Here is a 25,260-nt window from a genome sequence, read left to right on the forward strand (position 1 = left end):
AGCTACATGCACTTTGAGATGCCTTTTGGCTTCTCAGTCTCAGCCCAAGAGCTGGTTCCCCCCAGGCCAAGCCACATCCCACACGGGGTTTAACCCAGAGGATTTTTCTGAGAGAGTTTGAGGTGCATTTAGGAATCGGGGTGAGGGCACTTTGGGGGGTTTCTGCCCTGCTGAGACACCAGGCACCGCTCACCTTCACCCTGGGCCATGGGAATGCTCACATGTTTGGGGTTTATGTGCAACACCCACTGCATGAATGCACGTGACACCTTCCCCAGTGAGCCACCCTGTGTTTGCACACACGTGTGCTCCAGCACAAAGCGTGCCTGCAGGTGTTACCTGCAGGTCTCCATGGCGGGCGGGCTGTCTGCCCCTTGGCTTGGCTTTGGAGAGGAGCTGGGAGCAGCCGGCATCACCGTCGCCTTCAAGCCCTCCCTGCCACTGCTGGAGGCTTCAAGGGCCACTGCGCTGCCAGCAAGGGCCACCGACCCACTTCCATGCTGGGAGATGGGTGCACCCCAGTATCGTGAGCACCTCTGCACCTCCTGATGCTGACATCGCGCTCCCCCTCCCCATGCTGCCACCAGCACTGGGTACCATGGGGTACAGTGGGGGCTTTGCCCATCCCAACCCTCACACAGTGCTGGGTCTGGTGGCCAGACACCCCCTCCAGCAGCTGTTTGGCCTCGGAGGAAACACAGTGGTGGGTGGTGGGCACAGCCAAATTGGCCACTTCCACCCTTTGGCAATTTTTGTGCCCTTGGGGCCCTCCCCGCTCCAGCTCCCGGTTCTCCCCATCCCCGGGGGTCCCAGTGCGTGGCTGTGCCAGGGTTCGGGAGAGCAGGAGAGAGGTGGTGGGAGCCCCCACGGCTCCTTTAAGAAACCCACAACCGGCTCCAGGAACCAGCTCAAGGTCACAGCGGGAACCTGCGGACTTGGCAGCGGCGAGCGAGGGAGGGAGGAGGGAGGGAGGGAGGAGGGAGGGAGAGAGAGAAGAAGCCCGAGATGGGAATGAAATCACAGCCGGGGAGAGGGACGACGCAGCAGAGGGGAGCAGGAAGGTGGGGTGCAGCAGAGGGAGGCATGCAGGGGGTCCCACCCATGGGTGCCCCCCCCCCCGCCCCGGGATTGCTGCAGCCCTGATCCTGGCATGGACCCTTGAGGCTTCGCTGTGTCCCCCAGCCCAGAGCCCTGTGCCCACCTCCGTGCCATCCGATGTGCCCATGGCTGTCCAAGCCGAGGAAAGTCCTCTTGTGCCCCCAGAGCCGCCCGGGGAATGTCAGAGCCACATTCCTCCCACAGGACTTCCTGGGCTCCGCAGGAGGTTTTCCAGCTCCAGTAGGAGCAGAGCAGGAGGGAGCTGCTGGCCTGGAGGGTTGGATCCTGGAGCAGCTCATGGCATGGCCCACTCCCAAGTTCTTACCTTATTTTCTTTGTAAAGCTGGTTTTCTTTTTAAAGCAGCAGCTCCTGGAGTCCCGTGATCACTGCTGAGTCTCTGCCTTCGTTTCAGACCAGGAAGATCTTCGGAGCCATCCTCGCTAGCGAGCACAGGAGGGAAAAGTAAATCTTTAAAGGCTCAAAACCCAGGAAGTTAATAAAAAATAACTAAAAAGCCCTTGACATTTCATTTTTTTCAATCTTTGACATTGAAACGAATCTGACAATTTTGGGTGCTCTGACTCACCCCCTGGACAGGTAAAGTCGGGTGAAATGATGGCACCAGAGATGAAGATAAAACCTCTCTGAGCCATGATGCTCACAGCCAGGTTAGCCCAGCCCCTCCCAGCCCCGGGGGGCCTGATCCTGCCCCATCGGCTTCCGCACATTTACCGGTGCAGGGAGCCGCTGGCTTAACATCTCTGGGGGCTTTTAGGGGACAAGTGAGAGCAAAGCTGGGGCAGACATGATGCTGCAGGGTGGCTGCGGCCAGCCTGGGGCTGAGCTGCAGCTCCGAAGCAGCTCTTTCTGGGGTTGGTTTGGCGATGCCCGATTTTAATTCTCATCAGCAGAATTAATCTGTGGAGTTATTTTCGCTTCCTCCCCCTCCCTTTCCTCTCCTCCTCGCTTTAGATGGAGAATTTGATCATTTCTCCCAGGAGCTCAGCACCATTAACATTCACTCTCGATACATGCGAGCTGCACTGTATCACCAAGTGCCGTCGGCGCTGCTGGCTCTGGTACCTGATCCCGGCTCAGAGGGGACCGGGACACCGGTGAGAGACCCTCCACCCCCCAACTCCACATTGGGCTGCCCCAGCACAAAAAGGAGGGTGGGATCCTGGCCTCTGGTTTTGCTGGAGCTTGGTCTTTCCAAGAAAACAAAAGCCAAGGGGCTCTGTCTGTGAAGAGCACCCAAGCCAAGAGCATGGCCAAGTCTTGCAAGATTCGGTGTTTGAAGTCATGCAGTTTGGTAACGCAGGGCTCTCCCGAAATCATGTAAATTTGCAAGCTTTGGATTTTCATTAATAAAGGTTAACAACAACTTATTAAATATTATTTAATATCACCAATGTTATTAAATTTTGCAGACCGGGCTGCCTTCCCCAGCAATAGCACTGGGGAGCCACAGTCAGTGCAGCCTCATTCAGCCAGCACCATGCCAGCCGTGTGCCCCGGCTCTGTGTGCACTATGGGTCTGTGTGCTATAGATCCATGTGCAATGTATGTAATCTATACGGGCAGCAGCCTGTGCTGAGACTGTCTGTTCTTTTGCTTAGCTGAGGTCTGAAGGGGGCCCAAGAGCCCGGGCAACTGAGATGGGAGGAAAACGGGATCCTTTTGGGTTTGTTTGGCTGGAGTGTGGTGGGGAGCACAACCGCCCATGCCCAAACCCAGCCAGTTTCACCCCTGGGGTTCTCCAAAACCCTTTTTGACCCCCATTTCAGGCTCTTCTCTCCTTCACAGCTTCCCCAGCAGCCACAGTAACCCGTGTGCAGCCACCAGCTTTGCGTCCGAAGGGATGCTGATGGGCAGCAGCAGCTCCAGGGAGGAAAAAAAGGGACTTTTGCAGCAACTGCTGCCCTTCCGATGTAATTGAAGGCAGCAGTGGCAGCGCCTGCCTGTGAGCAGGCACAAAAGCCCACCTGCGCCCACTGCACTTAACCATTTCCTTCCTGGACACGAGCCCTGCCGGGGTGTCCAGCCTGGGAAATGAAATCAGCTTCGAACGGGAAATGCAACTGCGCTGGTCTGGTCCAGCCCAGGGAGAAAAAAGAGCAGCAAAAGAAAAACAAGTTCAGAAGCTGGAACAGAAAATAAAGGTTAAACTACGTGTGCTGCCATCCCTGTCACCCCACAGCTCGTCCCAGGCAGGAGTGGAGGCGAGAGCGAGCCCCACGCTGCCACACGCCCTTAGTGATAGCTGAGACGGTCGGTTTGTCCCACCAAGGCTGTGCAGAAAAGGGTGATTTTTGCTTTAGAGGAATTTCTGCTTCACTACAGCCCTTTTTTTCTCCTCCGTTCTGGCTACAGAGAAGGGAGCAGGCGGGTGCTGAGCCTGCCACAGCCCAGCCGCGCTGCCGGGCGAGGGCAAAGAGGTGTTAGCTGAGACGAGGAGCTGAGCACATTATTTTTAGTCTCAGTTTAACAAGTATTAATTAATAAAAGTGTAAATGCTAATGCCGAGATGACACAAACTGCATTGCCTGAAATGAATGTTTGGGACTTGGCCGTGCCAGGATTTACAGCTGGGTGGGTTCATAGGGGCTAAATCATCGCTCAAACTGCAAGGATAAGCTAAGCCGGCGTGCTACCGCCAAGCGCGGCATCAGCCATGCTGTGATGGGATGTGCCGGAGGCTCCTGGGCCGTGCCGGGATCTCGGAACTGGCTCCTCAGCACTGCCTTGCCATGCCACACCGGCTCATCCCTCCCCAGCAACGTGTGGGTCATTTTAGTGTCTCCTGCTGGGGCTGAGTGGGTGCAGGGTCACATTTTGCAGCAGGATTTACTAGTCCACTGAAGACTAACTTTGGAAGAAAGAAAATCTTTTTCCCCTGGTCAGGTCCCTCTACCCTGCCCATTCCCTCCCGTGGCTTCTTGCCCCAAGAGGTCGGCTTAGCCGAAGGGTTGGGAGGAGGCTCAGGAGCATGAGGAGGTGAAGAGATACCTGCTGGCAGCGAGACACGGAGTTTTGGCCCATCAGCACTAACACGCTGGCAGGGTTTGTGGCATCACAAAAATCATAGAATTATAGAATCATAAAATGGTTTGGATTGGAAGGGACCTTAAAGATCATCTAGTTCCAACCCCCCCTGCCATGGGCAGGGAAACCCTCCACTACACCAGGTTGCTCAAAGCCCCATCCAACCTGGCCTTGAACACTTCCACGGATGGGGCATCTACAACTTCCCTGGACAACCTGTTCCAGTGCTTCACCACCCTCAGATGGAAGAATTTCTTCCTTAGATCTAATCTAAATCTCCCTTTTCAGTTTAAAGCCATTGCTACTTGTCCTATCACTACACACCCTTGTAAAAAGTCCCTCTCTAGTTCATCGAAAATGATGAACTCGAAGCTCCATCTGAAGGTCCAGTGCCTGTGGTGCTTGCCCAGGGCACGCAGGGCTGGAGAACCCCTGCCCATAGAGGGAGCGCAGGGTCCGGGGCTGGGGGCAGAGGGTGGGAGGGGAGGGGGTGCTGTGTAGGGGTTTGTCCTGCCTGCCGGGTGGTTTGCGAAGTTGGAGGTTTCCAGTGGGCTGCGGCTCCCGCGCTGTGAGCCGGGGTGAGGGTGGCTTGGGGGTCCCATGGGACCCATGAGGGCACCTGGGGGCTTGGGGGTAGCTCTGGGAACGCGCTTTGAACTGGGCTCTTAAATCTTTCCAGAGGCAGGCAGTCTGTCGGGCTGGGTCAAGGCCAGGTTTTCCTCCTTCCTTCTCCTCTCAAATGCGGACAGGAGGGAGCTGATACCTGCCTGACATGCGGCGGCTGCTGCTCAAAGTGGCTCAAAGCGCTGAGATGGTGGCAGAGTGTGGGAGGCCACGCAGGGCAGCGTGGCCCGTGTGAGCCTGGCACATGCCATGTACTGGGAGCCAGGGAAACCGCTGAGTATGCACACACTGTGTCCTCCCTGTGCACACACTGCGTCCTCCCCAGGGTGCTCGCTGCATTCCCCAGTATGAGCTGGGGCAGAGGTGGGAGCTGGCAGGACTGCAGAAGCCTCATGGAGGGACTGGGTCCCCCATCCTCCCCATGCTGGGAGGGCTCCCCTTCATCCAAGGGTGCTTAGCTGCCGTTGCAGAAGGGCTGAGATGGTTTTCTTCAAAGGCCTGGGAGAATACAGTGCTGCGAGCGTGCAGGGAGGGTAATGCTCGCCAGCATATGATGGAAGACATGGTGGTTCAAGGGTGGTCACAGGGAGGGATGCCAGGGTGCTGCATCAGGGCTCAGCAGTGCCAGAAAAGCCCCGCTCTGGGGGTCTGGGTGCCCACCAGAGTCACCCTGGGTCCCTGGGGCTGGGTGCTGGGCTGCCCCCACCTGCAGCAGTGGCCCGTTGGGAATTAAAGCAAATTATTCAGCCTCTGCCATCCAAGCCGGCAGCCAGCCCTGTGTTGCGGTCAGCCCTGCACAGCACGGCGCTGGGCTGGCAGTGCCGCAGAGCCGGGAGGGTGAGGATGCTCCGGGCTGGCCCCTCGCAGCCCCCTACCACCCTGCGGGGACCCATCTGGGGCACTGGGGACCACACGAGAAATCCCCCACACCAGCCAGGTCCGAGGCGCCTTCCCGCAGGCTGGATGCCGCCGCGCTGTGCCCGGCATGGTTGGGTTGGGTTGGCCACGGAGGGGTGCGGGGGTGGGACGTATGGCCGTGGCACAGGGTCCCTGCTCGGGCTGGCTCCGCGACCACGCGCTGCCACGCTGCTCCTCAGTGGCTGCCTTCGTATCATCGAATTTTAATTTAGTTAGTTGAGTTCTTTAAACAGTGTGAACTTGCTAAGTGCTTTGCATATTTTATACTCATGAGTAACATTTATCAAACAGAAAGTACAATTAATCAAAGAGGGGAGCTTTTGCAACAGAGCAGTTCGTATTCTCCCTCTTTCTCCTTGCTGGGTGCTTTTCCTCGTGTCTCCCTCTTCTTCCTCCTCTTCCTCCCCACTGCCCTGCACTGGCCAAGGAGCTGGGGTGGCTTCACTGTGCACTGCACACATGTACACATTCTCTTTCTCTCTCTTTCCCCCCACCATACCATATACACATATATAAAAATGTCTTATGTATGTGTGTGTATATATATATGCATATATCCATGTGCAGATATCTATATGCATATACCTATATCTCTCTATCTGGTGCATAAATATTTGTTTATGTATGTATGGTGTATATGGTATGCTATATACATATATGTATATACCTATAGGCATAAATAGTCCATTTTCATTCTATATGTGTGTATATACACACATATATACACAGTTATTATACTCACGATATACACACAGTGCATAGAATCTCTCTATACACACACTATAGCTATTATCTACCATCTAGTATATGGCATACAGCTTATAGTATATAGCGTATATTACCCTATATATAATAAATACATTGTATATATTTAGGGCTGCTGGAGGGTTTCAGCAGTGTTGGTGGTGGTGCTTCAGCCTCCTGGTGAGAGTCAGTGGTCAAGGGAGTGAGGTGGGATGGATGGTCCCAGCCCTGAGCCGTGTCAGGTGGCCGCCTGGCCAGCAGAATCACTCGACCAGCTCCGTGTGGGGACAGCGACCGGTGGCCGGTGACAGGGACACGGGAAGCCCTGACAACCCTCCTGGGCATGAGTGCAGCCACAGCCTCCCAGCCCACATGCCCTCTCCTTGCTGGACACGGGGATGAGATGCAGACGTGGGGTTTCTTTTGGGACAAACAGCAAAGGGACAGTGACCTCTGTCCCCAGGGCATGTGTATTTGTTGTAAGGGCAGCATCACCCAAACCACGTTGGGCTTGGGCTCCGAAGGCCCTGCGGTGACGCGGGGTTGAAGCCCGCACCGATACCCAGTGAGGGGCTGGCACCAGTGCTGGAAGAGGAGAGGTGACAGAGCATGGCTGGCACAAAGAGACCCACGTCTCTGCCACCCCTCCAAGCGCCTTGGCGGCTCTCAGCCAGCAAGGAGAAGCCCTGACCTAATTTATTCCGACTTCCTAAGCCTTGGCCATGGTGCAGCAAAAGCAGCTGAAGGAGTTGGGCAAACGTGGTCACAGGGGCAGGTTTGGCCAGGGTGAGACCCCCGCTGCCTCGGCAGAGCACAGGAGGTGGGAGCATCCCGTGTGGTTCCCAGCAAAGTACCTCGGGGCTCTTCCCCGGGTCTCAGAGGGCTTCATTGCTCTATTAATTGCCATTAATGGCAGCAAACGGGGCAGCAGGCACCCGCCCGGACCCGGGTTAAACGCTGCCGAGGGGAGGGCTGTGCCGGCGCTGCAGGACCTGCCTTGCAAATCACCTGCGACAACATGTGCCATCCTGGTCACCTCTTCTCAAAAATGATAGTGCAAAATTAATTAGAATTAATTAATCAGAAAAGGGTAATAAGGGTGATTAAGCACCTGGGGAAAAGAAAAAAAAAATATATTCCTGAAGAGTGAGTGCAGCGCCGGTGATTACCTTGAAAGGCGGCAAGTGAGCGGGAGCAGGAGGAAAGTGTGCAGGGAAACAAATGGGCTGGAGAACGGGGTCTGGGGGGGCAGTTCTGTCTCGTCACACAAGATATTACTGAGTGATAAGATTGAAACCGGTCAGAGGAAAAGCATTTCCCGGCAGCAGCGACCACGGGGAGACAGCTGAGCCGAGGAGGGGAGCGGGCAGCTCTGCTGCGTGGCCGGAGCTGTTGCTACTGCTACGTTTTTTTGCAGACTTGGCTTTGCACAAACTGGCCCCAAGGTTGGACCCGTCTCCAGCAGAGAGTGGGGCTCAACAGGGCATCCTTGATGGTGGGACCCTCGTCCCCAGCCCTGGCCCTTTGCCAGGCTCAGGAGTGTGGCGAGCTGAGGGATGCTCAACCAATTTCTTTTTTCTTCTCTTAATTTTCAGCCACACTCCATTGCCTTAATAATAATAATAATAATAATAATAATAATAATATAAAATCCAAAGGAACGTTTGCAAGTGAGATTGGCCCCCAGTTCAAGGCAATTGCTGGAGGTTTCATTGAAACTTGAGAGGCCAATGTGGAGCCCCAGCCCCGGGGTGGGGGACGGGAGCAATGTCCCATCCCTGCCACCGCAAAGGGCTTTGGTGGTGGGAAAGGACGGAGGGGGAGGCTGGGGCTTAATGGAAAAGGTCTGCAGGAGCCCCAGTGCAGCGTGGTGAAAAAAAAAAGGAGAAAAATGTCTTTTTGGGGAAGCCGGGGGGCGAGCAAATATTGCAGGCTCCCGTGGGAAATAGGAGGCATGGGTGGGATGTGGATGCCCCATGATCTCCTTGAAAACAGAGGTGACGACCAGAACAATGCAATGGCTGCTGGTGGCTTCAGTGAGGGGAAAACCAGTGGGTTTTAGTCATTAAAGTGCCTGTGCATGGGAGACGCTCAGTGCCAGCTCACCTCAGGCAGCTCCCCAAACATCTCCCCATCCCGGGAGCAGCTGGGTGCTGCTGCCCTGGGCTCAGTGTCCCCTCTCCAGTGACAGAGAGCCTCATTTCCTTAAAATCTGGAAAGCAAAATGGAGCAAAAGCAGTTCTTTCTGTGCTTAGAGATGCTCTCGCTGCATCCCCACCTCTACAGCCAACTAAACACGCGCTGCCAACCCCCAGCCATCAGCCCCCACCTCGGGTCACTGCCATCCCCAGCATGCTTGGGCCCTTTCGCAGGGACTCAGAGGACCTGGGTGCCCAAAAGCTGCCCTGGGGTGACAGCTGCTTGCCCAAGGATGGGATTTCCCTTCACTTTCCACAGAGGCACCGTGGAAGGATGGCAAGAGGCTCCAGCACCGAGGCTGCGTCCTGGTTGTACCATGGGTTTTTGGATGGCCATGGGGTGAGCAGCTCTGTTTCAGGGACAGCAAGTCCTTGGCTGGGGCTATTAGGATGTTTTGGGGTGTAAGTGGGTGAGGGCTGGGCGGGAACTGGCCCTACTTCCTCTGTGCTCAGGGAGCATCGTCCCAGTTGCCGCTACCTTCTGACCACTTTGGGTGATTTAAAGCGGATTTTGTTCCTCCCAGTTTTGTGCAATCCGGTGTCTGGGGGAAGGTGAAGGAGGGGCCGGCGCTCTGCTGAGGGAAGGACTCACCCCATATTAGACCCCAGAGAATCCACACTGTCCCCAGGGACACAGCTGCAGCCAACCCAAGGTCCCCACAGTGATCCGCTTTCAAAGACCTCGGGCACTGCAGGCCCTCATCCACAGGAGTGGGTGGTCAACCCGGTCCGGCTGGGATGGGGGGTACAGACAGGAGGCCACAGTGTAGGAGGTTGCCCCTGGACCAGAGCCCACCACAGGGGTGGGGGAGAGGCAGCTTCCCCAAAGGGGACGGTCTCAGCAGCATCCCGGGCTGCGAGGGTGCAATGCGGAGGGGGCCACTGGTGCGATGAGCCTGTCTGGCCTCAGCTCCCCTTGTTGGTGCAGCAGGACGGGGCAGGGCAGAGCAGGCAGGGCACGGGAGAGTCGGGGCCATCCTCCGGGAGCAGCAGGACCGGTGCCCCCACCGGGACGCAGGGTGGGCGCAGGCGGGTGATGGGTAAGTGCGGGGTGAGTGCCGGGTGAGCGGGGGGCAGGTGCCCGGTGCGGGGGGCAGGGCAGGTGGGGTGTCAGAGCCGGGTGGGTGCGGGTCCGGCTGCTCCCCCCGCCCCAGCCCCGCAGGACGCGGCGATGTTCCCGCGGCGGCGGAACGGCGGGACAACAGCGGCCCCGCGCGGCCGCGGCGCGACAAGGCGCGAGGGGACGGGACGGGACGGGACGGTACGCGGACGGCGGCGGGACAAGGACGGAGCAGCAGCCGGGCCGGGCCGGGAGCAGGCGGGCAGCCCGACCCTGACCCCCCTCGGTTGCCAAACCCGGGTAGTCCTTGTCCTGGCCACCCCGACCCCGCTGCCCTGCCCCACGCGCCGCCGCCCTCACCGACCGCCCTGGGCCCTGGAATCCCGTGCCACCACCGACGGGCACCTGCGCCCATCTGCCCCCCAGAGAGCCGCACGGTGCCAGGCTGAGGGCCGGGGCGGCGGGGGTCTGGGGCGCAGCCGCCGGGTGGGCGAGGGTGGGGGACGCGGCACGAAGCCCCGCTGAGCCCACGGGCAGCCCCGGGGCCCCTCGAGACACGGTGCGGGCACACGTCGGGGGCACCAGGCTCCGCACCGGGCGGGACGGCCCCGCCGCCCCCAGCCGCCGCGGAGCCCCCGCCTGGGGCGCCCCCCCGCGGACAGCCGGCGGGAGCGCGACAGAGGGCCCGCCCCCTCCTGCTTACGTCACCGTGACGTCACCGCAAGCGTCGCCGCCTGGTTGGTTCTCGCGGCCGCCCGTCACGGCGGGGGCGGGGGGAACAGCGCGGCCGCCGCCTGAGGTAACCGCGGGGGAAGCGGGGGTCGCGGCCGCCCGGCCCGAGGGAGCGGGCGGGACCGGGCACCCCCCCGTCCCTGGGGCCGCCCCGCGCCCGGGGGGGGACCGGAGGCGCCGGGGGAGCTGCCGGTGCCGGATCCGGCGCTCCCGGCGGGCAGGGCTGCAGCCCGGCGGCCTGCAGGGCTCCCCGGGGGGCCCGCGCCGCGTCCCTGGAGCGCAGGGGGTCCCCAGCCCCGAGCCGGGGGTACCGGGGAAACGGCTGGTGTCGGCCTCGAACCAGGAACCGGCCTTCGCACCCCCGCGGGCAGGGCTGCTGTAACACCCCCCCACCCCCAGGCCTCGGGATGGGACCCCAGTGCCCCCCGTGGCAGTGCACCCCCTGTTCGTCCTGGGGACCTCTCCGCCCACGCATCCCCTCGCCCTCCCACACCCCAGCCTGCGAGTGGCCACGGGGGTCAGGGGATGGGCCCCACACTGGGGTGACCCCCTCCCCCAAAAGCAGGGAGGGCCGGTGTGACCTCCCAGCAGCGGGGCTGCGGGGTGAGGACCTGCCTTCAGCGGCCCCCACCTCACCTGGGGAGCTGCCACGGTTTGGGGCTCTCAGTGCAGTGGGGAGGCGCTGGTGGGCAGGGTCATCCCACTGGGTGATCTCGACCTGTGCCAGTGGCCCGTGACTCCTTGGCAAACATCACCAGAGGGTGACCAAGCCAAACCTGAGGAGGGGGTGACGCTGCAGCCAGAGACAGGAAGGCAAACCAGGGTCCCAGCTCCTGAGATCAGACAGCAGCGCTGCTCAAAAGCAGGGCCAAAACCCTCCACACACCAGCTGCCCGCGTGGCTCAGCCTCCTGCCACCTCTGAGCTATGGGGCAGCTCCAGCTCCTGCCCCCCAAACACCCCAGGAGGGTGCCTGTGGGGTTGGGGTGGCTCTTACCTCCAGCTCTCTGGGGGTGCAGTCGGCATCACTCCTGCTTGCAGGACTAAAGGGGTGATTCGAGACTAAAATCCCATCTTTTCTTCCCGTAGATCACAGCGTGTGGACTGGCTCCTGGCACCATCGAGCCAAACTGGATTTCAAGCGGTGATCTGTAAGGTGAGATGCTGTGTCCCCCTGCTCCGTCCCCAGGCTGTTCAAGACCACGCGGGGCCACCGGAACTGCCTAAGCTGCCATAGAAAAGGTTTTGTGTCTAATGGGGTATTTGCCAGCAAATTCAAGCCACGAATGCTATATATTTCTTTATTTGTAAAGGTGTTTGAAGTCCTTGAATTTACCCTTTGGCCACCTTAAATCTAGTTTCTAATCCCCAGCGCAGTTAATCAAATCCACAGTGGTTTGAATTATGAGATGTCTGGGGGGGATTTATAGCTTGTATTGCTGATTATACCTTGACTTTATTATATTGCAAATATCTAACTTACGGTCACGGCTGAGATTTACAATCCTCAGGTAGGTGCTTAGGATAACTTTTAGTAACTCCAGATGTAATTGGAGGTGACTGATGGGGCTGTCACCACAGATAAACATGTAATCTGTAAAACATTAATGCTTTTAAGACAGGGAGAGAGGAGGCAGAATAGGTGAAAAGGGTGGGTCAGCCTTAAAAAAAAAAAAAATTAATTGGGTATATTGCTGAGTATGGCTCCAGGATGCCTGGTCTGGCTGAGGCATCCCTGCCTGGGTAGGGGTTTTGGGCTTGTTGGTCTCCAGAAAATACCAGGATTTAGATCTTTGTTCTTTCTTGCTCTCAGCAGAAGGTTTTTAGGGTTTGAAATAGCCCTGGGGAGAAGGAAGGGGTGGTAAATAGAAATTGGGGTACTCACAGAGCTGATGCCTGCCTGTCCAGTTTGGGGGAGCTTTGCACCCGTAGCTCTTTTGGACCTGACTGGCAGTTTCTCTCCTGTCTCAGAGGAGCTGCGAGTCCCACACGGGCGCGTGCCTCTCGGCCAGCATGACGAGCGAAGTGGTGGAGAATGAGTATGAGTTTTACTCCAAGGCAGAGAAGTACTGGAAGGATGTGCCCGCCACAGTGGATGGCATGCTGGGGGGCTACGGCCACATCTCCAGCATCGACATCAACAGCTCCAGGAAGTTCCTACAGAGGTTTCTGCGGGTAGGTGGCCTGGTCTGTCATGCTCCCAAAGCCCCGTCTTTCTCCCAGCACAGAACTGGGGTCTTTCCTTCAAGATGCTCCATGGGATCCACAATTGCCTATGTGCTGGGAGAGCTTTACCCTGCAACGGATACCCCAGCCCCATCCTGCATGGTTGCCCCATTTCTTCTCTGTGGGTACATCGTGGTGTGATTCAGTCCTTTGTTGTTGTTCCAGGATGGCCCCAACCGGACAGGGACAACCCGTGCTCTGGACTGTGGGGCGGGCATCGGCCGGATCACCAAGCGGCTACTGCTGCCCCTCTTCAAGACAGTGGACATGGTGGACGTGACAGAGGACTTCCTCACCAAGGCCAAGAGCTACCTGGGAGAGGAGGGCAGGCGGGTGCGCAACTACTTCTGCTGCGGTCTCCAGGACTTCAGCCCCGAGCCCAACTCCTACGATGTCATCTGGATCCAGTGGGTCATTGGTGAGGGTTGCTCTGCTTGTAGGGGTCTCACCAGCCTGTTCTCCATGCAGCTTCTCCTGAGGGGCAGGTGCCTCACACACCAGGGAGAGCTTTGGGCAGGAGAGCTTGAGGATGAGCATCACAGCGTGGGTGGGAGGCTGGGTTGGGGACCTGCCCACCATGGGCACTGCAAGGTCTTTTCCCCCAAACCCTCGGAGGCCAGGGCAGACGTGGGCTGGATGGAGTTGGACAGAGCTGTGGGACACAAGCTGGACACCCCCAAGCTAAAGCTTTGACCTACAAATGGCTTAAATATTTGGCTCCCTGGTGTCCTGGTTTCAGCTGGGATAAAGTTAAGTTTTCTTCTCAGCAGCTGGAATAGTGCTGTGTTTGGATTTAGTATGGGATTTGGTATGAAGACTGTTGATGACATACTGGTGTTTTTAGTTGTTGCTAAGGAAATCAAGGACTTTTTAGCTTCCCATGTTTTGCCAGTGTACAGGTGCACAACAAGCCGCGAGGGAGCAAGGCCAGGACAAAGGACCCACAACTCCTAGTTTAGAATTTCAGTTCAGGCTTAGGGTTGAGATCCAAACTGGCCAATGGAATATCCCATATCATGCAACATCATGCTCAGTATATAGATAAGGGTTGGCCAGGAAGCTTGTTCTCTCTCTTCGGATCTGTTTGAGGCTCTTGCTCTTCTGGGATTGCAGTTTTGGGACTTCTCTGTTTTGGGGCTGCTAGCTGGGACAGGTCAGGCCTTGGTCAGCAGTCTCCTGGTCTCCTCTCCTTGCATGTTCCTTGGGGGTGCTGCTGCAGTCACCTTGTGCCCTCTAACACCCACTCTGCCCCTGCAGGACATCTCACTGACAACCACCTCGCTGACTTCCTGAAGCGGTGCCGTGCCGGCCTGCGGCCCAACGGCATTGTGGTCATCAAAGACAACATGGCTCAGGAGGGCGTGATCATGGATGATGTGGACAGCAGCGTCTGCCGGGACCTGGATGTGGTCCGTAAGATCATCCGCCGAGCTGGGCTGCACCTTCTGGCTGAGGAGCGCCAGGAGAACTTCCCCGATGAGATCTACCATGTCTATACCTTGGCCATGAGATGAGGGTGGCCGGCAGCAGGAGGTGGTCTCTCCAGGGCCAGCTCGGAGCACGGGCCAGCACGGTGGTTCCTGCAGGGCCGGGAGGGTTGAGGACCATGCCTTCACAGCAGGGTTGCAGACAGTGGTGAGGGTGTCACAACTCCCACTCTCTGGAGCTGGTGGCAAGGACGGGGCTTTGTCTTCCAAGTGGCTGCTGTTTGTGAAAAGAGGTGTTTGCCAAATACATTTTTCTGCTGTTGCACTTCTGCATGTGGGCTTTGTCAGATGCCGTGTTGGCTTGATGCGACTTCCAGGGGTTCTGTATGCGAGCAGAAGGGTCTGCCCTGCAAGAGGCACGCTCCGTGGGCACCAGCAGGCTGCTGACCACAGTTGCACAGGGCTTCTGCTAGAGAACAGGAGCTCAGAGCACCTCTGGGATGGTCTGGGCTCCATTCCCTGCTTGGGTATTTGACCCTTTCCTGCTCTTGAACTTGCTGCTGCTCACAGCAACAAGCTGGGTAAGGCAAACAGGAGAAACCTGTGCCGTTACCCTGTGGTGGGCTGGGGAGGCAACACCAGGTTCTCGGGCTTTGCAGAGGCCTCTCCTTTAAACCCAGGAGCAGGTCTCCCACATGTGCAGCAGAAGAGGAGGTGGATGTAACACTGGGTCCCCATCTTCCTCCAGGGACAGGGGTCACCCAAAGCCCCGCAACCCTGGTTGAGAGCTGGTGTGCTCGGTGTTAACGGGGAGCCCCCTCTGAGCTGCCCCCGGACCCCCCAGCCCACTGCCGCAGCTCACGGTGATGCCCAGCACCTCCTGCTTGAACGCTGCAATGCTACAGCTGCTCCCCCAACACCCCACACCATCACCCAGCTTTGAACACTCCCACCTCCTCCTTGGCCATATCCACAGCGTTTACACAAGTCTGGCCACTGGCTTGTGCCAACCTAATGCACCACAACTCTGCCAACGCTGGCACCACAGCTTGCCAGGTGGGTGAGAAGACCCCAGTTGCAAGCTGGGTCTCATAAGCGATTCCCCCCATCCCCACAGAGCCCTCTCCCTCTAGCCCATCTCTCCTGCAGAAGAAACAAGCCCCTCGTTGTTACAAAAAGGCCTCATTTAATTGCCCATTTCCCATTCCAGACACCAGGGAAATATTTGATCACTCTTTTTTTTTAAACATCAATTCATCAGGATGCACAGCTCCACTTCACGGGGTGGGAAAAGGTAAAACACAGATGCTGCCAGGAAGGCAATGGGTGGAGACAACAGCCAAACTGCCCACGGATCCCTGACCTACCTGCTATCAATTGTACCTGCTCAGAATAGACTCTTCCTCTTTCCATCCTCTTCTGCATCTGTTCCCCCATAACAAACAAAAACCAAACAACAAAAGCATGAGGGCTCAGCTCTGCAGCCAGTCCTTCGCATATCATGAGGAAGCAGATGCCTAGAAGGGGGACCCAGCCAGCTGTGGCAAGGCTGGGACATGGGATCTCCACGTACAGCCCCAGAGTTCGGAGCTTCCGGTAGCAGCTTGGAAAGAAAACCCTCAAGTCCTGCAATTTCTTGTTCCCGGGAAGGAGGCACAGGAGACCGAGGTCCTGTGAGCACTCAACAAGGGAAAGAGCCAAGGAACAGGGAGGGAGGCACAAGGCACTCAGCAGTTAGCCACCCGTTCCTCTTCTTTGCACAGGGAACACACCATGAAATCAAGAAACATCTACTTGTCTGTTTTGGGGGCCAGCACCTCTGAGATGTCCTTGCTGGATGGTCCTCTGTGCTGGGATGACAGGGTGCTCCCAGCAAAAACTCCAAGGGTGCAGAGCAGCTGGCCATCGCTGCCAGCCCCACTTCCCCTCACCCCACCCTGCTCCTGGTTTCAGAAGCCCACGCGAGCGAGGAAGCCATCCACACCTACATGGAGATGCCAGACCTGCCTCCACCATAGCTGCTCCCACCAGCAGGACCAGACGCAGGAAGCCAGGACACAGATGCCAGCGCTCTCCTAGCACAGGGAACACTTCCTCTCCCAGCACCCTGAGGTATCTCACGACTCCGCCCCTTGCCTAAGGCATTGCTTCACCTCCCTGGACCCAGCAGGGCTGGAAAGAGAGAGGACAAGCTGCCTGTCCAGTTACATCACCCCAACTGTCCCACTGGTCCTTCCCGCCAGGCTTGCTCTTCAAATCCACAAAAACCAACCCTCTGCTCCAGTATCCAGCTCCTTGATGCCCAGATGCTCTCTTCACCCCCACGGAGCCACGGGGCTCTGCCCGCCTCCCCATGACATACCCCAGAACAACAAGGCCTCCACAGACACACGTGCAGTGTCATGCCCAAAAAAAGCACACCCCCCAAAACGCAGCAGTGAGGGACACCGTGGGCAGCACTGGCCAAGCTGTGGGCACACGGACAGCAACAGCTTTTACTGCAGAGAAAACTGTCCCAGAGCCATGATTTGGTGGCTGTGGGCACACCACAACCATGGAGGGGGAGACAGAGAGGCATTAGTCAGGCTCAGAGGTCCTCATGCCCGGCAGCAGCATGGTCGATGAGGAGGTACCACTTCAGCCTGTCTGGAAGAGGTAGAGCCTTGATTTTGACATCTACTGGCCACGGTTGAAGGTGCTGCCGGATAAAAACCCTGCAGAGATGTTTCAGTGCCTGCGGGGAGCGTTCCAGCTGCTTCAGAGAGCAGAAGAGAGTCCTGATCTTCTCCCCATGGTACCTACAGCTGCTAGTGTTGACCTCAAAGTTGCTGGGCAGCCGGATGGCTTGTGAACTGGCCATCATGAGCTCTAGCAGAGTCTGACCCTTCTGGATGAGGTCTGTAGAGCAGCTGTCATCTTCGGAGATGCTGAGGTGTGAACAGAGGCACTCAAAGACTATGTGGAAGCCTGACCAGCACGAGGGGCCATGGAGGGAGCAGTTGTAGGCAGCACCTGACTCCAGCAAGAAACGCAGCAGCGGGAAGTGGTGTTTGAAGCTTTTGAAGCAGAGGTGGGTGAGGGACTCAGGGGCCGGGCACTCGCTGGGGTCGGCACCGTGGGCCAGCAGCAGCTGTGTGACACGAAAGCAGAAGCGATTCATCACCTGTGCCTCCTCGGTGTTGCTGTACACCACTTCTCTCAGCAGGAAGATGATGTAGATGAAGACAGTGTCACCATCTTTGGTGGTGGCCCTGACATCCGCACCTGGAGGAAGAGACAGAGAATATAACTGGCATTGCAGACCATAAGGCCAGGACAGGACTAACTCTGGCACTGCTGGGCTTTATTCTCACTCAAGTGAGAACATAAAGGAGTTGGGAGGGCAGTGCCCGGTGCTGTACAAAGAACCAGCCAGCACTAGGCCTGGAGGGGTTGCCCTCACCTCCTTCCAATAGAAGACGGATGCTCTCAGTGTTGTGGATCTGGACACCGTCACTGCTGGCCAGGGCGTGCAACAGCGCTGTCTTTCCTGCAACGGAGCAATCAGTCAGATGAAAATAGGGTGACACCCAAAAAGGCAGGAAGGAAAACAAACCACCCCACCAACCAGATGGCCAAACATGGGGAGAAACAGCCCCTTCTCTTCTTTTAGGCTCACGCCGTCCCCACGATGGTGTACAGTCGTGGGGACAGGGTGACGGGCCACATGTGCAGGGCTAGTGGTGGCCCCAGAGGGCATGTGTGCACCACAGGGCTAAGGAGGCACAGCCCCATCCCATCTCCTATGAGCTGCACAGAGCTGGTTTCAGCCTCCTCCTGCACCTGACAAAGCCAAGACACAACGAGAAAACACGGAGCACAAAGGAGGTTCTGCAGCCTGCACCCAACTTCCAAACCAGTTTGTAACCAGAGCGCATTTGCAGCAGCAAGACAGAAGGACCCAGATCCCACGCCCTGCTCTAGCCCACCCATGAGGGCTGACTGCTGGCAGCACCCTGGCTGGGGGAGCCAGACGGGGTATACAGACCGTTTTTGTCAGCTGCGTTGACATCAGCCCCCAGCTGAAGCAGCCGCTGGAGGCACGGCAGTCGTTCGGGCTCCTCACTGGCCAGATCGAGGGGACTGCTCTCATGGATCTGCAGAGAGCAGGAAGAAAAAAAAAAAATCACTAGAAAGTATTAAAGAGTACTTGTGAGTGCCTCTGGAGAGTCGCTGCTGGGGCTTCACCATGGCCACAGCAAGTGCAGATTTCGTCCCATCCCCAATAATCAAAGTGAACCTTCCCCAGTGTGTCCGCAGGGAGAGCCTACCCCAGCCTCCTCCCACCCACCGCTCCATGGCAGAGGCAGGTTTGCTCGGCCAAAGGCAGCCTGAACTCCTGCCACAGCATCGGAGCACTACGGACAACAGGCATCGGAGGGGAAGTGGCATGGAGTGAGGCCCTGGAGGTGGGGAGCAGGGAGGGCTGTCCCCACGCACCCGTCCCTTGCAGACCCCCTCGAGGGGCCTCAGCTTGGCTGTGCCCAGGCAGCTGCTAAGCTCATACCCGGTCTCTGCGGTTGATGTCGGCCCCACGGCGCACCAGGAGCTCCACCATATCCGGCTGATTGCGGAGCACCGCGATGTGCAAGGGGGTGTAGTAGGTGACTGGATCTGAGGACAAAAACACAGAGTTAGAAAGAACTAAGGGCTTCCCCAGAACGGCCCTGACACCTGCCAAAAATGGAAGGGGGCAGCTGGGAAGGGCCTTAACAACACAGCGATGCCCATGAAAACAGCGTGGTCAGACACCCCAGGTCCTGCTTTAGCAATGGCTCCACCTCTGGCAGAAGCCCTCGAAGCTGCAAACTGGCCCCAAGCCCCTCACCACCCCCAGTCCATGCCTGCAGCTGGACAAGGGCTGCCACAAAGCACATCCACGCTATCCCAGTGGAGTGGGGAGCTGAGCTAGCAGCACCTCCTCTTTGTGCCCCAGCTATCATCACCTCCCAGGCCAGCTTCTCACCAGCTGGTTCCTCCTGGCCAGCCCGAGAAACAGACCCAGGCCCAGCCCCCTCCTCACCAGCGTTACCTTCAAAGCTGAGGTCAGCTCCGAACTCCAGAAGGATTTCTGCAGCAGGGACGAGCCCCAGCTCGGTGACTTTCAGCAGGGCATAGCTCACACCTTCCTGATAAAATGGGGAGTGGGTCTCCCTCTCCAAGACTCGTCTCACAGCTGAGAGCTGGCTCCTGTCACTGCCCAGACAGGCAGGGCTCAAGACACACAGAAACAACCAGTTACTCAGCTGAACAGCACATCCCTCAGGGGTGTTTGCAAGGGTCACAGTAGCACCGGGGAGGAAAAAAAAAAAAAGCCCTGGTGTCTCCTCTTATCTTGTAACCACTGGGTCTCTAACCAGTCGCCTGTGGGATTATGCAGCATCAGGGTCACAGCTGAACCCCAGTTTAGGTTTTATTGCCATAGATCAGGCAGAAAGGGCTGTTCCTGGGGAGTACACGCAGTCCCTGTATTTGCTCTGCTCCATCCCCATGTTCCCAAAGAAGAGCAAGAAGAGGGTCCATGGGATGAGCTGCTCGCCATCCATGATTGTTTTTTTTTTCCCAGGCAGTGCTGTGTCTGACCTCGGCTGCACCACTGGGCTCCAGCTATCATCTCCTAAAACATCAAGTGGGTGTTCAGCCCCAGACAGCCCTGCCTAGTTACCTCTCAAGGGTGCTCTGCTGTTCCGCATCCTCTATCACCAGCAGCCCCAAGATCTCGTCTACCAGGGGCTGATACTCGAAGATGATCCTGCGGAAGCCGTGCAGGAAAGGCATCGTGCTCTGCTCTGCACACAGACCGCCCAGGGGCCTCCAGCATGGCACTGGCGTCTTCCCCCACTCAGGACTCTGTCAGGCAGACCCCGGCGCTGCCTGGTTTCCAAAGGACTTTTCCCTCCTTTGAAAACAAACAAGCATTTCTAGATTTGCATTTAGAAAAAAAAACCCACAGCCTTCCTCCCTCCCTCCTCACGCATTTCTAAAAGGCCACGAAGACCCGCCCAAGGATCTCCTCCCACACACCGCGGCGATGTATTCGAGTTATCTCCCGCACGCAGAGCCGCGAACTGGAGTTATCCGGGCGCAGGGAGAAAACACGCCGGGCAGAGCCCAGGCTCGGGGCAGAGCCCAGGCTCGGGGCAGAGCCCAGGCTCGGGGCAGAGCCCAGGCTCGGGGCAGAGCGAGCCCAGGCTCGGGGCAGAGCGAGCCCAGGCTCGGGGCAGAGCGAGCCCAGGCTCGGGGCAGAGCGAGCCCAGGCTCGGGGCAGAGCGAGCCCAGGCTCGGGGCAGAGCGAGCCCAGGCTCGGGGCAGAGCGAGCCCAGGCTCGGGGCAGAGCGAGCCCAGGCTCGGGGCAGAGCCCAGGCTCGGGGCAGAGCCCAGGCTCGGGGCAGAGCCGGGCTGCAGAGGCGCTGCGCAAGCCCCGACCCGCTGGGGGCGCCGGGGGGAGGCAGCCGGAGCAGAGAGCGGCTCCGAGCGCCCCGGAGCGCTGCACCCTGCCTGCGTCTGCGGGGGAGAGCTCGGCTGGAGCCGCTCCCGCAGCGCCGGAGGACCCGCAACACCCGGCGACCCACAGGCGCCGGCACAGGGGCCACCGACCCCGCACCGCACCGGGCGGCAGCCTCGGGGAGGGCACCGAGAGGCCCCGAAATCCCGCTGCGCCCCACGGGGACAAGCACGGAGCCCCACAGACCCCCCGGGGGGGCAACGCCGGGAGCCCCGGGGCCGCAGCGAGACGGCCCCTGACAGCCCCGCGCCTCACGGGGCGAGTCCCCGGGGGAGGGACCCGTCGGCCCGAACAACCGCGCAGCCCGCACCTACCCGCGCCCCGCCGCCGGAAACGGAAGCGGCCGGTTGTACCGGGAGGGGAGGAGCCTCGCTGGGGGCGGGACTTATGGGGCGGGGCTTAACGGGGGGCGGGCCCGCGTGGGGGCGGGGCTGCGGCGCAGCCAGCAGGGGGCAGCACGCGGCCGGGAGCGGCGCGCCGGGAGCGCGCGGGGGCGCGGGCGCGCGCGGCAGGTGGGCGGGAATGATCGCGGGGGGGCGGGGTGTGCGGGCGCGGCCCGGGGCACCCCCCGGGGCAGCCCTCGGTGCAGCCCCCGGTGTAGCCCCCGGTGCACCCCCCGGGACACCCCCCGGGGCAGCCCCCGGTGCGCGCCCCTGCGCTGCCCCGGGGTGCGGGCACGCCCTCGCGCGCCCCCCCGGTACGCGCCCATCCGCGCACAGGGGTCGCACGCTCCGCCCGGGTGCGCGCACCGGGCGCAGGTGTGCGCGGGGCGTTTGCACACCGGCGGCAACGCACCCGCGCGCGCGCACCCGACGTCCGCGGGCACCCCCGCGTGCACGCGCAAGTGCCCGAGCCGCCCCCCCCGCGCCCTCCCGTGCACACGCACTGCCCGAGACGCAGCAGCACGACCCCTCCAACCCCGCCAGATGTGCGCAGCTGCTCGCGCGCGCACGGTGGACGGCAGGAACACCGAGGCACGCACACAAGTGCACAAACTCGTGCACGGGCAAGGTGTGCGCGCACGCACGTAGCTGCGTCCCCTGCCAGTGCCTGTGCTGGCTTCAGCTCCAGCTCTGCCACCCGTGGGAGTGTGGGGGTGGTGTGGGGGTATGTGCAGGGTGTGAGTGTGGGGGTGTGATGCGGTTGTGCAACCCCATGCACTAGCCCAGTTCCCCAGTCAGCACCCTGCCCTTCTGGGAGCACCCACCACCGAGGCTGCTCACACCCACCCGGGACAGGATTGAGGGTGCTGGGGAGGTGGCATCGAGTGGCTGCCACCTCCCCAGGGCTCGGGGGGCTCAGGGCCTGCTGACTGCAGCACACTTGGACCCTCTCCTGCTGAAAGAGCTGCTGGGGGAAGCATTAGCCCAGGATTTATTGGTATTATTATCATCATCATTATTTTTATTATTATTCCGGTGGAATTTCCAGACGCAGGGAGCTCCGGAGAACCGGCAATAACTGAAGCCGCCTTGGGTTTCCTATTTACGTATTTATTTTATTCTGGTGGAGCGCTTCCAGATTTCAGCAGGCAGCCACGGCCCGGGGGCAGAGGGGGCGAGGAGGCCGCGCCAGTTGGGCATTTTTCTGACATGCCGTCACGCTTCCCCCTGTTTCTCACCCTTCTCTTCCTCACACAAAGTCGGGTGCCAGTGTGGGGGACCCTGGTGCCTGCGGCCCTGAGCCCACCTTTGTGGCAGGGTAGTGGGTTCCAAGCCCTTTGCAGAACAGCTGCCGGCTCCAGTGCCATGGGGACTCGGTGCCGGGTGGTGGCACTTCGCTGGGCAGCCGGTATGGACAACCCCTTGCAGCACAGCAGCCCCCATGGGTAGGCTTTGGGGGGCATCATCCCTATGCTGTCCTGAGTAGGGGTGGAAATAACCCTGTGTAAGCACCCCAGGCAGAGACCAGAGGGGAAAACAGCCGGAGGAGTAACGAGCAGTGAGGATTTCTCCCTCTGCATGGAGGATGCTTTATGCCCATATGAGCTGGCTCCAAAACAGTGCAGCCCAGCTGAGAAGACCCCATGTTGGGTAAGCTGGACAGCTGAGACCCTCGCTCCAGTCCCGAGTGCCTCCTCGTTGCCATCGGTGGCTGGGTATACCCTGGACCTTCCACGGTCCCAGTAAAGCCCAAACCCTCTATGGTCCAGTAAAACTCTGGACTCTGCAGTCAGGGTGGCAGTGTTGGGCACGGTCACTGTGCCCAGCTGCGTGGCACTCGTGGGATCCATGCAGGGCCCAGCCTTCTATCAGATCCTGTTCTGGGGGGAAATCCCTCCTGGTTCCCCACCGTTGGCTGGGAAGGAGGGCTGGCAAGTGTGGGTCACCTCATCGCCACCTCTGACTCCAGCTGCGTTGGCTCTGGGGGTGAGAGGGGACCCCAGGCTGCCCCAAAAGGGCCCTGCCTGCCTGGCCATGCCCCTACCAGCCCCACTGAGGTTTCGCCTCCACCTCACCCCCCTGCAACAGGAAAGGAGGCTTTAGGGGTGCAGTGTGGGGCCAAACCCAGCTCAAAACCAGCCCTGGGAGGTGTCAAGCCCAGAGACACAAGGGCTGAAACCTCTCCCTGGCCATCAGCACGGCGAGGCTGGTGGGGGGGCTGCCCTTCCCCAGAGCATCCCTGCCCTGGTCCTGCCATGGCCATGCCATGAGCCACAGCCTCTGGGGAGGTGGCTCCCGATCCCCACATTTCTTGGGCAAAAAGATCCGTTTTGCAAACAGGGATGTCGCTGGCGCGGTCGGCCGGGGCATTTGAGTGCCCGGCTAAAATAACAGCATTGGGATCTGCCCCCTTCCTCCCCATTGCCTTGGCAGGGTGGACTAGGAAGAATGCGAGTTGGCTATCCATCAGGGAGACAGAGCAACAGCCAGCCGAAGAAAGAGGGGCATTTTAGGAGGAAAGCCAGGGAAATTTGATCATTAAGAAATCCTCCTGGCTGTCTGGGGGAATTTAATTAAATTGCTGGAAAGGGCTGTAAGCACATCTGGATCCAATATGTGCAGCTTTGATTTTTTTCTTTCTTTCTTTCTGTCTTTTTTTTTTTTTTTTTTTTTAGTTAGCTCTTTTCCCATCTCGCTGTTGAAGAGGGGGGGTGGAATAAAAGGGAAATAGCAGAGCCACAGAGTATTGGTTCATCTGGGACTGGGATTCCTGGCAGGGAAAGAAAGAGAGGGAGAGAAAGAAAGAGCAAAAGAAAGAGGCAGAGCAGAGGGAATAAGAAAGCTGGGAGAAAAACCTTCACCAAGGGCCTGGCTGGGGTGTTTTATAATGCCACCGACCGCAGAGACAAGGAGCTAGGAGGGAACAGGGGGAGTTGTAAGAGCTGGAGGGGAGAGGAGGAGGAGAGGAGCTGGCCCAGGGCATGCTATGCTTTCAGGGTCTGGCAGGGATGGAGGGAGAAAGAGGAATTGCTCAGCAGATAGAGGAATACCGTTCCTGGTGGGACCAGCAGGGCTGGACTTGGGGGGACTCCTCATGTAGGAGCCCCCGGCCACCACCCCAACAGCGCTGCCCTGACCCCTGCCCAGCACGATGCCCTCGGTGCTGGGGGCAGGACAGGGATGCTCTGGTCCCCCACCCCGGGCAGGACACGGGGCTGGACACGGCTCCGGTTTAAGCAGATGCGGCAGGCAGCCCTGCTCCCTCAGTGCTGGGGAACGGATCAACCTCCGGCCACCCGCCCCGAGAGCCGGTCACTGGGGCCTGGCCAGACACCAGCAAGCCCCCACCATCTCCTTTCTTCTACTCCTTACTATCTCCCTACTCCATCCATCCTCCTACGGTGGAGCAGAGGTGCAGCTCCATAGTAAGAAAAACCCTTCCACCCATGGGGAATGTGGGCAAGCCAGCCCAGTTCCTCTGCACAATAATATCCATCAAGCAAGGTTTTGGGAATATTAAGGAGAACGAGCAGCCGGGTACCGCAGGGAGCAGCACCAGCCCAAGCAGCGCTCCGAGGATGCTGCACGGTCCCACCTCAGCCACCGCCGCCGATCGGGGCGAGGAGGAGGGCTGGGGCTGGCAGAGCACGTTCGGATCCATGCCATGGCGAGCGCTGTGGAAGCGCGAGATATTGTCACAGTATGGGAGAAACATCAGGAGACCCCTCGAAGGACACAAAGCGAGATTACCAAAATATTGTTTTTTGGGTTGTTTGTTTTGCAAGAGAGGAAGATGAAGGACTGGCAAACAACCACATTCATCCCAAGGGCTGCAAACTGCAAACCTGGCAGGCTCTGGGCAGCAGGATCCTCACCCTGAGGAGCCTGGCATGGCTCTGCCCATTCGGTGCCACTCTGGTTCATCAGCCAGACTCTGAGCACACACCCTGCTCAGCAAAACCCACCAGGCAAATCAAACCTGCTTGGCTTCGCCTCCAAACCACCCGTGCTTTGCCCTAAGCATGGCTGAGAGTCACCTTGCCAGCTCCAACGTCCAGTTTCAATCACTTAAAATGTATTTTTTTACCCCAAAAAAAGGAAGAGCTTGCACAAGAGAGTTAGGAAATGCCAGGAGGGTGGCTTTCAAACAACTGGGTCTCACTTCGTGTGGCTGGTGTAGTTAAAAAAAAATGATGTTTAAAAAAAAAAAAAAGGCAAATCCTACAGCTAAAAAGGAAATTGCATTAATACAGATTGTTTT

General features: G+C 58.7%; 2 protein-coding genes across 5 annotated transcripts; one reads left to right on the top strand and one right to left on the bottom strand.

Annotated features, from left to right (window-relative positions):
• The first annotated feature begins 11,413 nt into the window (after positions 1 to 11,413).
• NTMT1 (N-terminal Xaa-Pro-Lys N-methyltransferase 1) lies at positions 11,414 to 14,280 on the top strand. Of its 3 annotated transcripts, none has more exons than XM_086625169.1 (3): positions 11,414 to 11,575; positions 12,391 to 12,594; positions 12,811 to 13,892. In XM_086625169.1, exons 2-3 carry the CDS (start codon positions 12,433 to 12,435, stop codon positions 13,336 to 13,338), a joined length of 690 nt encoding a protein of 229 aa, XP_086481295.1. In that variant the 5' UTR covers positions 11,414 to 11,575; positions 12,391 to 12,432; the 3' UTR covers positions 13,339 to 13,892. The 3 variants fall into 3 exon arrangements, with proteins under 3 accessions (XP_086481295.1, XP_086481296.1, XP_009991076.2); XM_086625170.1 differs by lacking the exon at positions 11,414 to 11,575 and adding an exon at positions 13,903 to 14,280 and having other exon boundaries at positions 12,432 to 12,606; positions 12,811 to 13,063; XM_009992774.2 differs by lacking the exon at positions 11,414 to 11,575 and adding an exon at positions 13,903 to 14,280 and having other exon boundaries at positions 12,432 to 12,594; positions 12,811 to 13,063.
• Positions 14,281 to 16,541: 2,261 nt separating this feature from the next.
• ASB6 (ankyrin repeat and SOCS box containing 6) lies at positions 16,542 to 20,956 on the bottom strand. Of its 2 annotated transcripts, none has more exons than XM_086625168.1 (7): positions 20,931 to 20,956; positions 19,777 to 20,010; positions 19,144 to 19,307; positions 18,619 to 18,725; positions 18,100 to 18,208; positions 17,515 to 17,601; positions 16,542 to 17,336 (listed from the first exon to the last, which is right to left on the bottom strand). In XM_086625168.1, the coding sequence occupies exons 2-7, from the start codon at positions 19,887 to 19,889 to the stop codon at positions 16,660 to 16,662; spliced, it is 1,257 nt and encodes a 418-aa protein (XP_086481294.1). In that variant the 5' UTR covers positions 19,890 to 20,010; positions 20,931 to 20,956; the 3' UTR covers positions 16,542 to 16,659. The 2 variants fall into 2 exon arrangements, with proteins under 2 accessions (XP_086481294.1, XP_086481293.1); XM_086625167.1 differs by having other exon boundaries at positions 19,144 to 19,325.
• Positions 20,957 to 25,260: the final 4,304 nt, after the last annotated feature.

This window comes from Tauraco erythrolophus, chromosome 22 (genome assembly GCF_009769465.1).
Source record: "Tauraco erythrolophus isolate bTauEry1 chromosome 22, bTauEry1.pri, whole genome shotgun sequence".
In the NCBI taxonomy this organism is placed as follows: Eukaryota; Metazoa; Chordata; class Aves; order Musophagiformes; family Musophagidae; genus Tauraco; species Tauraco erythrolophus.

Coding starts and splice junctions, on each gene's coding strand:
- NTMT1 (XM_086625169.1), top strand. CDS start 12,433: ATGACGAGCGAAGTGGTGGAGAATGAGTATGAGTTTTACTCCAAGGCA. Junction 12,595..12,810: donor TCCTACAGAGGTTTCTGCGG/GTAGGTGGCCTG, acceptor TTGTTGTTCCAG/GATGGCCCCAACCGGACAGG.
- ASB6 (XM_086625167.1), bottom strand. CDS start 19,889: ATGCCTTTCCTGCACGGCTTCCGCAGGATCATCTTCGAGTATCAGCCC. Junction 18,209..18,618: donor ACATCAACCGCAGAGACCGG/GTATGAGCTTAG, acceptor TGCTCTCTGCAG/ATCCATGAGAGCAGTCCCCT. Junction 17,337..17,514: donor CCGTCTTCTATTGGAAGGAG/GTGAGGGCAACC, acceptor CTCTTCCTCCAG/GTGCGGATGTCAGGGCCACC.